Here is a 14,006-nt window from a genome sequence, read left to right as displayed (position 1 = left end):
ATACACATATAATACCGGCGTGGCTCTGTTCTTTAAGTTAAAAAGGGTACAAAGGCAGGCTCAAGTAAAAACAAACCATCCCTCCCATCCCCACCCCCCACCCCATTCATACAAGATCTATCAACCAAACCTCTCCCGAACCAACATCATCAGTTTCTTTTTGCCTTTGTAGATTTGTTTCAGGTTGTCAATGAACTGTGTAAACTGAATGTGTCCATCATGCGCCATTAAGAAGGTCTCTCGGGCTTTGCTGAGGAACTCTATAAACTCACTATAGTGCCGAGGACTGATGTGTGTGAGCCGTGAGTGCGTTGTGTTGATGTAGGCCCCAATCGTGGCATCCAAGAGTTGCCTCAAGGGGGCTTTGTCCAGTGACATCAGCTTACCAGAGTTTCTCCTCCCATGTAGTCCCACCATGCCAGGAGTGGTCAGAGTGCATCTGCGCAAAATGTCTGACAGTACCGTTGCACACTTGACACTCTTGACCACCAGAGGTATTATAGCTGCAAGCTCGTTTTTACCAAGGGAGTGGCTAAGCGCACAGGCCCACAAAACGTCATTAATGGCAGGGTGTGTGTCCTGATTGTAGCTCAGGTTGAGATGGGTCATGGCCAGGGTGGCCAGCTTGTAGGCCCTCATGGGGTACCCGCGGTGCTCCATGTACCGTGCTATTGTAAAGAGCTGTGTATAGCTCATGCCGGTCGTAGCAGCATCGAGAACAATTTGGTATGCCGTCTCGAAAGCTATGTGATCCTTTTCACAAAGGGTTAGCGCAGAGAGGGCACAGTTCTGTGGATCCTTCATGGCACACTGCAGTGCAAGTGTCCGGGCGCTGCTGGCCAGCTTTTCCTGCTGGTGGCAGTCCAGGTGGAGGCGGACGATGGTGCTGTTGGACATCACGGTAGTCGCAACTATACTTGTGGCCTCGGTGGGAGTAAAGAGTGTAAACCAGGTCTGCATGATGCTGTCCAGGGCATAAACCCCTGCAAGGAACACAAACAGGCTCTATTACTGACAAGGAGGCTGGCCAGAGGTCCTGCCTTATTTTGACTTTTATAACCTGTGTTAGCCATCACAGGACATGAGCTAGACTAGAAAACCCTGTAAGGTAATATGCCTGGGAGAAACCTTTAAAAATAAGGTCATTATGAATTGTTATTCAGTGAAATGCTGAAAGGAACATGAACTTGCTATAATAAAGAACCAATCCTCTTGGTAGCTGGTATTTGTACTGTGCTGCTTGCCATTTCAGACAATGGCTTTTTGCTAATGAGTTCTAGTTCACTGGGGCTTCCTGTCAGAATCTGAGGCTCAAAAATTGCAACCCTCACCAAAACAGGGACTTTACATGGCTTGTGTGCTTGTGTGTAAGGTAAAAGTACACATAATACAAAATTTTAAAACACACAAAGAAGCTGGAAAATGTGGCCCATAATCAAGAGAACAAAGTCAATAGAAGCAGACCTACAGATGAATTAAACGTTGTAAATGGCTGACCATGTCTTTAAAATAATCACTTTACATTCACAGACCCAATATGCCTCACTTGTAGGAAAATCCTAAAAGTGAATGACTTGAAGAGAAGGTACTAGGTCTCAGAGAGAAATCAGATTTATATCTCGGGGCAGGGGCAGAGAAGTTATGTGGCTGTTCTTAAATTAGTATTATCTTTGTATTGCTTCACTAAAGCATGACTTTAATAATGTAAAGATAATCTTTGTATTGAGACCAATGTCCCTTTTCCAAAATACAAAACCATTATACATTAGTGAAAGAAAAATAATAATTTTATAGTATATGCTGTGTCATATCTAAACACTTGGATGGTAGTGTTTTCTCAGCATGAAGTGTATATCCCTTTCTGATGCAAATAAGAAAAAAGAACGTTTAACCAATATTTATTTTAAATAGCAACCGCCGGGCGCGGTGGCTCACGCCTGTAATCCCAGCACTTTGGGAGGCTGAGGTGGGCGGATCACAAGGTCAGGAGATCAAGACCATCTTGGCTAACATGGTGAAACTCCATCTCTACTAAAAATACAAAAAATTATCTGGGCGTGCTGGCAGGCGTCTGTAGTCCCAGCTACTCGGGAGGCTGAGGCAGGAGAATGTCATGAACCCAGGAGATGGAGCTTGCAGTGAGCCGAGATTGTGCCACTGCACTTCAGCCTGGGCAACAGAGCGAGATTCCATCTCAAAAATAAATAAATAAGTAAATAAATAAATAAATAAATAGCAACCATTTGTTTCTGTTGGCATTCTTGCTGGGAATGTACAGTTTTCTTCTGAACTGATCTACTGCTGTAGCGGGAAAATAGTTAGCTGAAGGGTCTCACAAAATGGCAGCTTATGGACAGCCAGGGAATCTTCTTATGGCTAGCTACAATTGCTCACACATCTGGAAGATCACCTAAACCACACCCAGTGGTCACCACTTCTCTGCTGGATACCATGAGGTATGCCTTCAGATGATAAAGAAGAAAAACAGTACAACTAGGTAACTTTATATATATTAACTGAATAAAAACAGTTTACTCACTGACTTATACCATTTTAAATAAGAGGCTGGAGCTTCACAAATGTGATCAGTTCAAAGCTGAATAATACAAGTATGTATAACTGAAGGTTAGGGGTAGGGGGTCGGGGAAAAGGGAGCCCTTGTAGACGGCTAGAGGAGCCTTGGAGAAGTCAAAGTAAAAGAGTGAATATGTTCACGTGTCTGTAACTGACAAGTTAAATCCTACCATGAGGCACCTGGGAAAGCTTCTGTTCCAGAGTTTACCTACCGACTTCAGTAGCACATGTTACCAGCCACCTCACCATCTCCCGCCGTCGCCAATTTAAGGTTGACAGTGTCATTCGCATAACCTATAAAAGCAGGATAACAAAATGTTTTGGAAAATTATCCTCAGTCAATGAAAAAAAAGGGCATAAACTATAAGGCATATAAGGCATACCTACTGTCTACCACCAGGAAGATGAAAGTATAATTTAGAGCAAAGCTCTACATATGAATTTGGATTTGTCCATGGCTACCCCAAGTGGCCTTGCCACAGCCACATTCTCCTCCCGGCAAGAGGCCCACATTCTCCTCCTGGTGGGCCCACTGACCAGATTTGTTATCTGAACCAGTTACTCTATCCCTCATCTGCAAAATCAGAGGGCTGGACTGGAGCATTAAACATAGCCCATGCCCTTTTTCCCTCCCCATATTTAACATTCCATAGTTCAATTTCTGAGGCTCCTGTGAATCCATTCTAACCAGGAACTCTCAGTGGTGAAAGATGTATTTTAGAATAATCATTTTAGTTATTCCTTCAATCTCTGGTTGCTCCTTTCTGGTGACCATGAAGGTAACTCCAGGTTTATGAGGGAAAAAATCATCCTTGATATCATTAGTGATCTGATTTTGTTTTTCACTTTCTAATAAGAAGTCCTTAAATACACATATCCACCTCTTTGTACTTCCTCCATTCTTTAAGATTCAAAATATCCAGGGATGGCCGGGTGCGGTGGCTCACGCCTATAATCCCAGCAATTTGGGAGGCCACGGTGGGCAGATCACAAGGTCAGGAGTTCGAGACCAGCCTGGCCAATATGATGAAACCCCGTCTCTACTAAAAATGCAAAAATTAGCCAGGTGTGGTGGTGCGTGCCTGTAGTCCCAGCTACTCAGGAGGCTGAGGTAGAAGAATTGCTTGAACCCAGGAGGCAGAGGTTGCAGTGAGCTGAGATTGCACCCCTACACTCCAGCCTGGTGACAGAGTGAGACTCCATCAAAAAAAACACAAAAAAACAAAAACCACACATGCACACAAATATCCAGGGACATAATATCCCCAAAGGCCCTCTTGGATTCCTTCCTAGGTTCCAGAAATACTCACAAAGGGCCTGTGAGATTCCTTCTTAGGTTCTAGAAAGCATGAGGCAAGGAATAAGCTCTCATGCACATCCTATTTACCAAGAATTCCAAATAACGAGAAAGCTCATGCTAATGGTTCTTTCTGCATCACATCTTTAAGATGAGGCAAATGGTGACAAAAATTAGCCAAATAACAAGAATTAAAAAAACAAAACAAAACTGCTGAACCATCACTGTATAGCTTAAAAGCAATCTTCTATACCTTTTGCTTGTACAGTACTCTATGTTACAGTGGTAGGTACATTTTCCTGTGATCCTATTATTTAGACATTATTAGTAAGGGAGAATCCACAACTAAAAAACCAGATTAATTATCCAATCAGGGGATTATGCTCCCCATACTTTAGGTAACTGAGGTATAACAATTTTGTTCACTGCTTTTTAATGGGAAGAAAGCAAATGTTAATAGAGATTCCATGAGAAAAATAGAAACAAATTTTTAGTTCCTGGTTTATACAGTGATCTGTTCAGAAACTATAAGGAAGCAAACATCTATCTGCTTGACCAACTCAAAACGTTCTTGGTACTCTGTTCTGCTGAAATCTAAACTGGACTCTGGCCCGATCACTCCTCCTTTACCTGTTTTTCTCAGAGTTATTAAAAGGAGCTAGAACTGCCCACCTATTATGAAAATGCAAACATCAATAAAAATTTTTACTTCCTCTAAAAATTTATCCCTAACAACTGAATCTTCATTATACATGCTAGCTTTATTTAAGTCTCTTGTTAGCAATAATTCTTCTCCTTTCATTCAAAGGAGAAACAGTATCGTTAAGGCTGCAATTCAGAAAATGATTTTCTTAATTGAAAGACACAAATTAGGCTTCTAAATGTACAGTCCCTGAACCTTACATAGCAGTCTGGTTCAGCTGGGAGTGACCACGTCTCTGAAATACAGTTCTCTCCTGAAGTCTAACAGATTTGTACTCCAAAGAGTCATTTACCTGCACTCAAAAATCCAATCAAACAAAAACAACCCTAAGAGGTGCCTTTATTTAGCAGTCTTTGATGTCCCGGGAAAGACTACCAGTCATGTACCTGCAGGCCCAGCTCCAGAGACACTTTCAAAAGAGTGATGTCTGGCAAACTGTCCATGAGAGTTGCTATTTTAAATGCATCTTGGGCAAGCTTGAAGATGTGTGATGAGGAGTGAATGTTTTTCTGGATGGATTCTAATACTGTTTCCAGCCTCCGAACATCGCCTGCAATGAACAAGGGAAAACCAAACCAAACCAAATCAAAGCAAAGCAAGACAAACAAACAAACAAACAAAAACCATACAACCATACACACACACAAAGGGGAAAAAAAGAAACAAAACAAAACATAAAGCACAAGTTATTTACCTAACATGTTCCCAGATGGCACACAACTAGGGCTCCCATAATTACTGCAATGTCTGTGAATCTCGGCTCCACAGAAAAAGATACACCGAGACACGCCCTCAATGACTCAAAGCACAGATGAACCAGAACCAACGTGAGACAGCAAACAGCTCTCCTAGTTCCTTCTTATGTATTTTTGGTGAATATTTCAGGAAGAAAAAAATGTAACCCAACTTTTAAATCTGCTTCTGAATTTCAACCATTTATATTTTCTTGGCATGGTAACTAACCTGAGCTCTGCTGGCAGCAAGTTAATGATGCAGGTAAATGAGGAAAATGCCACCTGTTTTGCCTTAAAAGCTAACATCTAAAGAAAAAGATCCCTTCAACCTATCTGACATTAACACCACTACTGACAATTTCATAGAAAACAAGACTTAAAAAAAAATAAACAGGCAAATGAATGAAACAATTATGAGGCCTCAGGACAGTACAGTACCTTTGGCTGCAGTTAGCATGGTGGATGCCAGCTCACACTGCTGGGACTCAATGTGGCTTAGAGTGAACCAGCGAGGGTAGCGGTTGGGAACAACTGATGCAATGTGGTGTGGGCGGGTGAGGTCTCCTGATGGAGCAGTAGATTCCAATACTAGTAACCTATAATGAGAAGACAAGGAAGGTGGCCCCTAGTTATTTCTTGTCCATTTCCTTGGCCAGAAAGACTGGTCAGCAGAGGCCAGAGGAGTGGGTAGATGGTCAGGCCTCTAGTTCAGGAAGGGCTGGTACAGCTATACTCTGCTGTGTGGATGCAAAATATCTAGATTTTTTGGACTATTAATTGTTTGCTATTAATAACTATTCATCACCCAAACCTTATTAATTGTTCATCACCCAAACCTAAGAGATTTTCTTTCTTCATCACCACTCAGAAAATTACAATATTCAAAGAAATTAAGATATGCAAACACTGAAGAACTTTTAAACACAGGTCTTGATGTTTACCTACAAATTTTGAATTGTATGACTCAAAAAATAAATCAACAGAAACTGTTAGTGAAATGGATATTTAAGACTGAGATCACAGTCAGGGAGCAGTGAATACTTAAGATGAATAAGCTTAACCTATTTAAACATAAAACAAGAAGGGAAGTAAAACGAAAATTACCTCCTTTCCATCCATTCATACTTTCTGCACAATTAGTTTCTTATGACTCCAGATATTTGACATTAGACTATGTTCTACCAACCATATTAGAGAAGATAAATGCCACCTAAGTGTCTGTCCCTTGACAGTTGTGCATAAATTCAGAGTGATTTCTGATTTTTTGTTAAGAATATACTGTCATGACGAAACCCTGTTTCTATAAAAAATAAATTAGTTGGGTATGGTGGCATGCGCCTGTAATCCCAGCTACTTGGGAGGCTGAGATGGGAGGATCAACAGCCTGGGAGCCATGATTACACCACTGCACTCTCGCCTGGGAAACAGAAAAAAACCCTGTCTCAAAACAAATAAAAAAAATATGCTGATGAAAAAATTTCTAACAACAAAGCACATATTTAGTAATCTCTTCTAAAAGTCCCAAAAAGATTAGTAGAGTACCTAAAACTGAAATAATTTATTTACAACCATCAAAATGCTGGCCTTCATTCAAGTACACCAGTGTTAAGAACTATGAAATAAGATAAGAGCTGGAGACCAAGGAGAGTCAGCTGGGTCTGGGAGTGATGCTGGCCTCAGGGCCCCACCCAAGAGCAATTATTGTCTGGTAAGCCAAATGGCTCATTCTCTTCTCCTTTTATCTAGGAACAAAAAGATGTTAGTGGTAGAGAAGGTGGCAAGGTAGGCAGTTAAGTAGTAAGAATATTGGCAGGGTTGCTATTTAGCTTTTGTATAAAACTCAGGAATATCCTCGTATTCACAGGCAGGTCTTGCCAGACTTACTGTAGGAGAAACTAATCAACATCCCTGGGAAGATGAGAAAATGAGAGCCAAAGATGACCTTCCTCGGCCTTCCCCTTCCAGAAGGACTAAGAAGCAAGCGAGCTACATCTCTCTTTTCCTTCCTGTTCCCCGGACCGCCTGTCCTTGCAATACCTGGTGGGGTACACTACCTGCCTTCCATGGCAGACCTTTGGCAGGACAGTAGTGGCAGATAGAAGAGAGAAACTGGAAAAAAAATTCCCCTGTACCCTGCTAGTATTCCCCATGAAGAAACTGCCTTGGCAGCAACCAAGGACAAATATAAATGAGTTTGTGAGTGTTAGAAAAGCAAGCCTTTCTGCCTGGCACATACCATTACATAAGCCAGAACCACACAGAAACTTCATGCTATTTTACCCTTAAACTTTGCCAGGGGTAGTAGCAACAGCATCTGGTGGCATCATAACATTAACATCTTCCCTTTAAAACAAGATTAGAATTCCTAAGATTTGAGTAAGTATAGAGCTGAGCATATGTCTTCATAAGACAGCTTCCATTTCAGCTTCCAAAATGAAAATAGGAACTCATTTATTATAAAATCATGCTCTAAAACATAAACCAAGTGGTATAATGTAATTTGGTGGGGGACTTTTGCTGATGTTTGTTATTGACTTATTTTTTGGTATTTTAAAAATAGAAAAAAGAATACTTAGGCAGATTCTCTAGTAAGTTAGTAAGATTCCATATTGCCAAGGAAAGCATGTCAAATTACAGGATGTCAGCCTTAAAACACACTGACACATAGGTATACACAGAGACACATACACACATCCTTATCACTGCATAAAAAAAGAGGCGTCCTGATAGACATAAGCTACACTCAATACTTTCAGAACAGAGTGACTTTGGGGACACTGGTAATTTATAGGTAAGGGTTTGTTTTAGAATCTACTTCACTGATTACAGACATAGAATCTTTGATGAAAAGCTTCTTGAGATCAAACTATTAATCAGCACACACAAGCTTTTAGGTCTATAACATGGCTTGTCCTTAGGTGATTATAAGGATGTCTAATCTGTACTTTCCATTAGAAGCATAGGAGTGTTTTATTAATTTTTTTAAAGGAAAAAGAAAATGTTGATGTTTTAAGAAAGGTGGATGTTCCTTTTAGGTCCTTAAAATTTAAAGGTCATATGTAAGATTAAAATGTAATCTTGAACTCATTAAAATATTCACCTTGAACAAATCTGTGATAAAAATAATTATTAGGTGAAATAACTTTTAAAAGAATGTAGAAATAAAAAGGTGGGTGGTAGAGAACAACATATTCCAATTGTTATTGCTGAAAAGGAGGGACCGATGAGGAGATGGAAGCAGTCAGAAGAGAGGCAGGCAGAGCCTCGAGGACCCCAAATAGTGACTCCTTCACTGCTAAATGCACGTCCCACCTTCTCTCAGCCCCCGTGATTACAGATGTGCCTTGGTAATACAGGGAGTTGCTTTCCTGCACTACTGATGGAATGTGGAATTACCGCAGGTGTGAAGATCTCCTTCAATTATATTCAATCAAGTATATTTATTATTTACGACTGTTTCAAAAATCAGTTTTTTTCAAAACAATTAATTATTTATGAAGGTTTCAACTGTTGCTGTTTTGTGATTGAACTTGGCCTGAATTGTGCTTCAAGAAAAAGTAGGAAAAAGCCACAGTGTCCTTGAGTCTGATAGCAGCAAGGGTAATTCTTCCCTTACTTTATACAGAAGCAAAACAAGCCAACAAGCAAATCACCTCGACAACAATCCAGAAAGCATAAATAAATAGTTTCTTTAGTTCTTCTGCTGTCTATAAGAAACGTGAAGGAGTAAGTCAGTTAACAGCCATGCTTCCCAGTGGGAATGTGGCCTGCCTCTGCCCAGCTGGGCTGTGAATACGTACCGCATTGCTCTCAGTGCAATTTTGTATGCCAGTTCAGCATCGTGAGGTAGGAGAGAGGTGAAGAGATACTTGGCAAATGTGTGCATTGGAACGCTCTCCCGATGGATTATTTCGCCTAAACCACTATATGGTCCGGCTGTGGGAAGAGAGCATACACATTTTACATTCTTAAAAAATGAACTAACACTTCTTGTAAAGCATATTTTTAAAATGTCACATAAAGTTACAACATATACAAACTAATCTAGTTAAGAATTTCATGTAAATGGCATAGAAAGGAATACAATTCTTAATCAAAAAAGATTCTTCAGGGTATAGTATCCCTTACAGATTTCACCTCATAAACAAACCCCTAACTGTCCCACAGCTAAATGAAAAATCCAGAACTCAAGGGGCACAGAGCATTCACAATACAAGTGCCTCAGAGAAAGGAACCCTCTATAGCATAAAACCTCGCTGCATTTGAGCAACATCCTCTCTCCATGTGTGGCATCGGAGCATCTTGATTTGCAAATGCACAGATGACGCCACAGCCTAACTACGGAACCTACCCCTGGAGCCAAGAAGGGTTATGGGCACAAATATGCCACGTTTCCAGAAAATGGTGCTCTGTTCAGGGGTGAGAGGTGTGGGAAGATTCTGAACCACAACTCTCTAACTATACACATTGTTGCCTCTAATGAGTAGTAACAGATATTAATTCCTAGAAAGTGATTGTTAATAAAAAGTATAGTTACCCATTTGATAAATGCTCTAGGCACAAGAAAAAAAATAAAGTAACTGGAAATCTACTATTCTTTAGGCTCCCGAAAGCCAATTTTAAAAGCAAAATTACACTTCAGCTGTCAAAGTTCATTTCTTAGTAAATTCTGACAGGCATGGTGGCAGAGCTGACTTCCCCTGTGTGGTCCTTGAATGCTGCTTTGAGAAGGGCAACACAGACTTTTAAAATAAATTCTGAAAGGAAACCACAGTGGTTAGTTCAACCACTTTGCACTAAGGTACTCTGAGGTTTAGTTACTGTAAAGTGTTTAATAAATTAGTTTCCATGTCACCTTCGGGTAACATCTGTTTCATGATTTCTAGAATTATGAACCATGACACCACTGCTCAGAGGACATGCTATATTTGTTTTCCATGAGAAAAATCAGTGTGGTGAAGAGTTTAGAATGCAAGAAATGCACTTCAGAAGAAAAAAATGGTAAAAGCAGTTCCTGAACTGGTGTTTGGTTATGAGCACATTATATTCCAGATCATTTTAATGGAGGTTATTTTTTAATTCAGTTCAGTTTTTTGTATTTTTGAATTATTCATTATTTAAGTACTTTAAAAATCATACAAATTTTTTCACCTAAACTAACATCTAATCTAAATCTCTAATTTCTCCAAATCCATTAATCTTTAATTTTAAATGTTTTAGTGATTTGATATTCTTCAAAAGTTCATATAGCATTATGATTGCACCTTTTGTTCATACAGCAAGGCTACATTATTTAAGTTATTAACTGTTACAGACTAAATATATATGTCTTCCCAAAATTCACATGTGGAAGCCCCCAGCCCCAGTGTAATTGCATCTGGAGTTGGGGCCTGCATTAAAGTAAAATGAGGTCATAAGGGGGGGACCCTGATCCAACAGGATTAGTGTCCTTGTAAGAAGAGACACTGGAGAGCTTGATCTCTCCGTGACGTGAAGACACAGAGAAAAGATAGCTGTCTTCAAGCTAGGAAGAGTGTCCTCATCGGAAGCCAAAGATGAGGCTGGCAGCATGATCTCAAACTTCCCAGCCTTCAGAACTGTGAGAAATACATTTCTGTTATTTAAGCCACACAATCTGTGGTATTTTATCATGGCAGCCCAATCTAAGACACTAACTCTATTTTACTTAAGGACTAATTATAGCAAATCTATAGATTAGCCATAGTCTTCATTTCTCCTCCATTTTCTTTCACTGTTTCCCTTTAAACCACCAAGTTACCTTTTTGTACTATTCAGGAGATTCAGGATATACAATTAATTTTTTGCTATGATACCACCCAACAAGTAAAACATTTAGTCAGGTATCCAATAATTATTTGTGTATTATTAGTGTAATTCCTGGACTCTAGTGTACTACTGAATAATGACAACTTGACATTTGGCACCAAGTTTCCCCAGAGGTGCTTGTTCAATATGCTAATTTATCTATCCAATATTGTGGCCAGGAGAGATGAATACTAGTAACAATACTGGGTTACTGCTTCCTCTTTCCAGATATCTGGGCCTGCTAACTAATTTGCCTCTGACATTTGCAAAGAGTATAACTGCATGAAGAACTTGGTGCCCTCGTGTAGTCAATTCAGTCATGGAGTTCTCAATCTTCTAGCATTTACAGTAATGGCCCTGTGGCTTCCCCGCCTTGGACTGCCTCCTGTCCTGCACCTAATTCACTCTTTGTGGGCCTTGCAGGGCCAGGAAAGGAGAAGAGGCAGAGACGAGTCAACAGTGCTCCTTCTCAGGCACAGTACTCATAAAAATGTTTGACAGGCGGGATGGACTAATCAAGACTAGGGCAAAGTTCAAAAATATTCATGAAAAATGAACATAGAGACACATTTAGGAAGGTAAATATAAACACCATACACTATCAACTTTGAAAATCACAGATCTTCCTTCTAAACTTCAGTAAAAGGGAAATCAAAAGTTAGTCAGTATAGCCTGTAACAGGCAGCATTTAAAAAATGTTTGTGACTAATGACATTGCTTATAGCAAAAGGAATTATATGGGAGAAAACTGAAAGAAAACAGTAAATTGAAGAATCAGGATCACTCTTTTTCTTTTTTTTTTTTTTTTTTTTGAGACGGAGTCTTGCTCTGTCGCCCGGGCTGGAGTGCGGTGGCCGGATCTCAGCTCACTGCAAGCTCCGCCTCCCAGGTTTACGCCATTCTCCTGCCTCAGCCTCCCGTGTAGCTGGGACTACAGGCGACAGCCACCTTGCCCAGCTAGTCTTTTTTGTATTTTTTAGTAGAGACGGGGTTTCACCGTGTTAGCCAGGATGGTCTCGATCTCCTGACCTCGTGATCCGCCCGTCTCAGCCTCCCAAAGTGCTGGGATTACAGGCTTGAGCCACCGTGCCCGGCCCAGGATCACTCTTGAAATTTGTCAAGATGGGCTTTTTATCTTTACAGGGAAAAAAACAGGTTCACGAGAGTGCTTCAAAAAATTGCTATTAGGAATTTTTACCAAAATTAAGCACGCTATTAAGAAGGTTTACCTGAAGAGCATTTTCCCTTTAAAATGTATTTCTAAAACATATAAAAATATAATATGTTTGAAGAAAATGTTTTCTTTTAAGTAGATCTTTTGCTTTGGACAAATAAAAGGGGTGCTGAAAATCTAAATCCTTCCCTGTATGTAGTAGTTCTGAACAGAAGATGAATATAACATACTTTATGAGCCTATCAATCACAGAGAATCCCATTACACACTAATAACACACATGTACTTGAGAGACAGAAGCAATAGACACTACCTAAATTTGCACAAAAGATTACACTACCACACTAATTACACTTATCTTTTTAGAGGGAAAAAAAATCTGAAAAATAGTGTCAGCCAAAATTTGTTAGGCCCTTTAAAACTTAACCTTATGAGAAGAAGGAAATTAGACCATGCCTCAGAGATTCTATGAAACTTTTTCCTTGATGAATCTGTGCCTAATGAATCCTCTGGAATAACTAGTCGGTGCGGTAGAAATTCACTCCCGCAGCCTTCAGTCCTTTGTTAGCATGTGCATGACATATTCAAAACCCAGGTGTCATGTAACTGCCAATAATTTGGAGGAAGGCCAGCCAATTACTATTTTATTATTTAATTGATCAAGGAAACAGGAACATGGCTGCCAATAATAACGCCCTAAATATCAAAATTGAATTTATCTCAGGAACAACACAGTCTAAATGAAATCGGTCCTTTTCCAGGTTTGAGGCATTAAATGTGGCTATTTTGTAATAGGCTATCATATATAATCACCTAAATCAAATGATACAAATCTAAACATCCATGCTTTTTTATTCAGTGACACTATTTTTTAGACAGCGAACATGTCTTCGACACCCCATGACTATAGCAATCAGGATAACAACCATATTAAATGCATTCAGATAGTACTCTTAACATAAGAAAGATTAGCCCCTAAGTCAACTTGGCTAAATAAGTGGAAAACTTCTGTATCAGACTACCTTCTAATAGGAAGACTGCTTGCTTGCGAAAAATTTTCACCAGTGTGTCATCCAATTCAATTTCCTGAAGCTTAGAAATGAGCTGCTCCTCATTCCGGCAAACTTTCTCTTGTGTGTACAGCCCATCAGGCATGATACGCTGCTGTCCCAGCCCTATCAGGGCTACTTCCACAGCCAGCGTTAAATAGGATTCCCCTTCTTCTAAGAATTTGTGTGCAGGTAGATGCTGGTATTCCAGAGACTTGCACTGTCCCATATTCTCTGCAAAATGCCACAAAAGAAATCAGAGTTGAGAAACTACTTTTGCAGATGATACAATAAGTACAAATATTTATACTTCCCAGTACTAGCAAATGAATTATTGACTAATGCTAAGAAAGCCAGAAAGCATGTTTTTTAGGCTAAAGTGCAGTCTTCCAGTATCTTTTTAAAAATGACCATGAATGATTAAATGTTTATATTTTGGGTGATATAACATTACAAATACTTTTCTGCCTTGAAAATAAATCACCAAAGAAAACTATAAATCTAAGAAAATATGAACTAAGAATACTTGAGAAAAACAAAATTTAATTACACAATAGTGAAATTACACGATGACTTGCACTCACCACTTTTTAAATCCTGGCATTCAAAAAATGTCCATAATAAAAACAGTGGGGAACACAACATATGT

The 14,006-nt window shown here is 39.7% G+C and overlaps 1 protein-coding gene across 1 annotated transcript in view; it reads right to left on the bottom strand.

Annotated features, from left to right (window-relative positions):
• The window catches only part of ZSWIM6 (zinc finger SWIM-type containing 6), a 110,050-nt gene that overhangs the window by 1,750 nt on the left and 94,294 nt on the right, over positions 1 to 14,006 (bottom strand). The window contains exons 9-14 of the mRNA XM_031666819.1: positions 13,331 to 13,591; positions 9,109 to 9,244; positions 5,747 to 5,904; positions 4,961 to 5,124; positions 2,787 to 2,868; positions 1 to 983 (exon numbers count right to left, since the gene is read on the bottom strand). The exon at positions 1 to 983 is cut by the window's left edge and continues 1,750 nt beyond it. Coding sequence (XP_031522679.1) covers positions 121 to 983; positions 2,787 to 2,868; positions 4,961 to 5,124; positions 5,747 to 5,904; positions 9,109 to 9,244; positions 13,331 to 13,591 — 1,664 coding nt within the window. The 3' untranslated portion in view covers positions 1 to 120. The remainder of the gene's footprint in view (positions 984 to 2,786; positions 2,869 to 4,960; positions 5,125 to 5,746; positions 5,905 to 9,108; positions 9,245 to 13,330; positions 13,592 to 14,006) is intronic.

This window comes from Papio anubis, chromosome 5 (assembly GCF_008728515.1).
Source record: "Papio anubis isolate 15944 chromosome 5, Panubis1.0, whole genome shotgun sequence".
In the NCBI taxonomy this organism is placed as follows: Eukaryota; Metazoa; Chordata; class Mammalia; order Primates; family Cercopithecidae; genus Papio; species Papio anubis.
The sequence above is the reverse complement of the archived record's forward strand: the minus strand, read 5'-3'. Positions and strand labels throughout refer to the sequence as shown.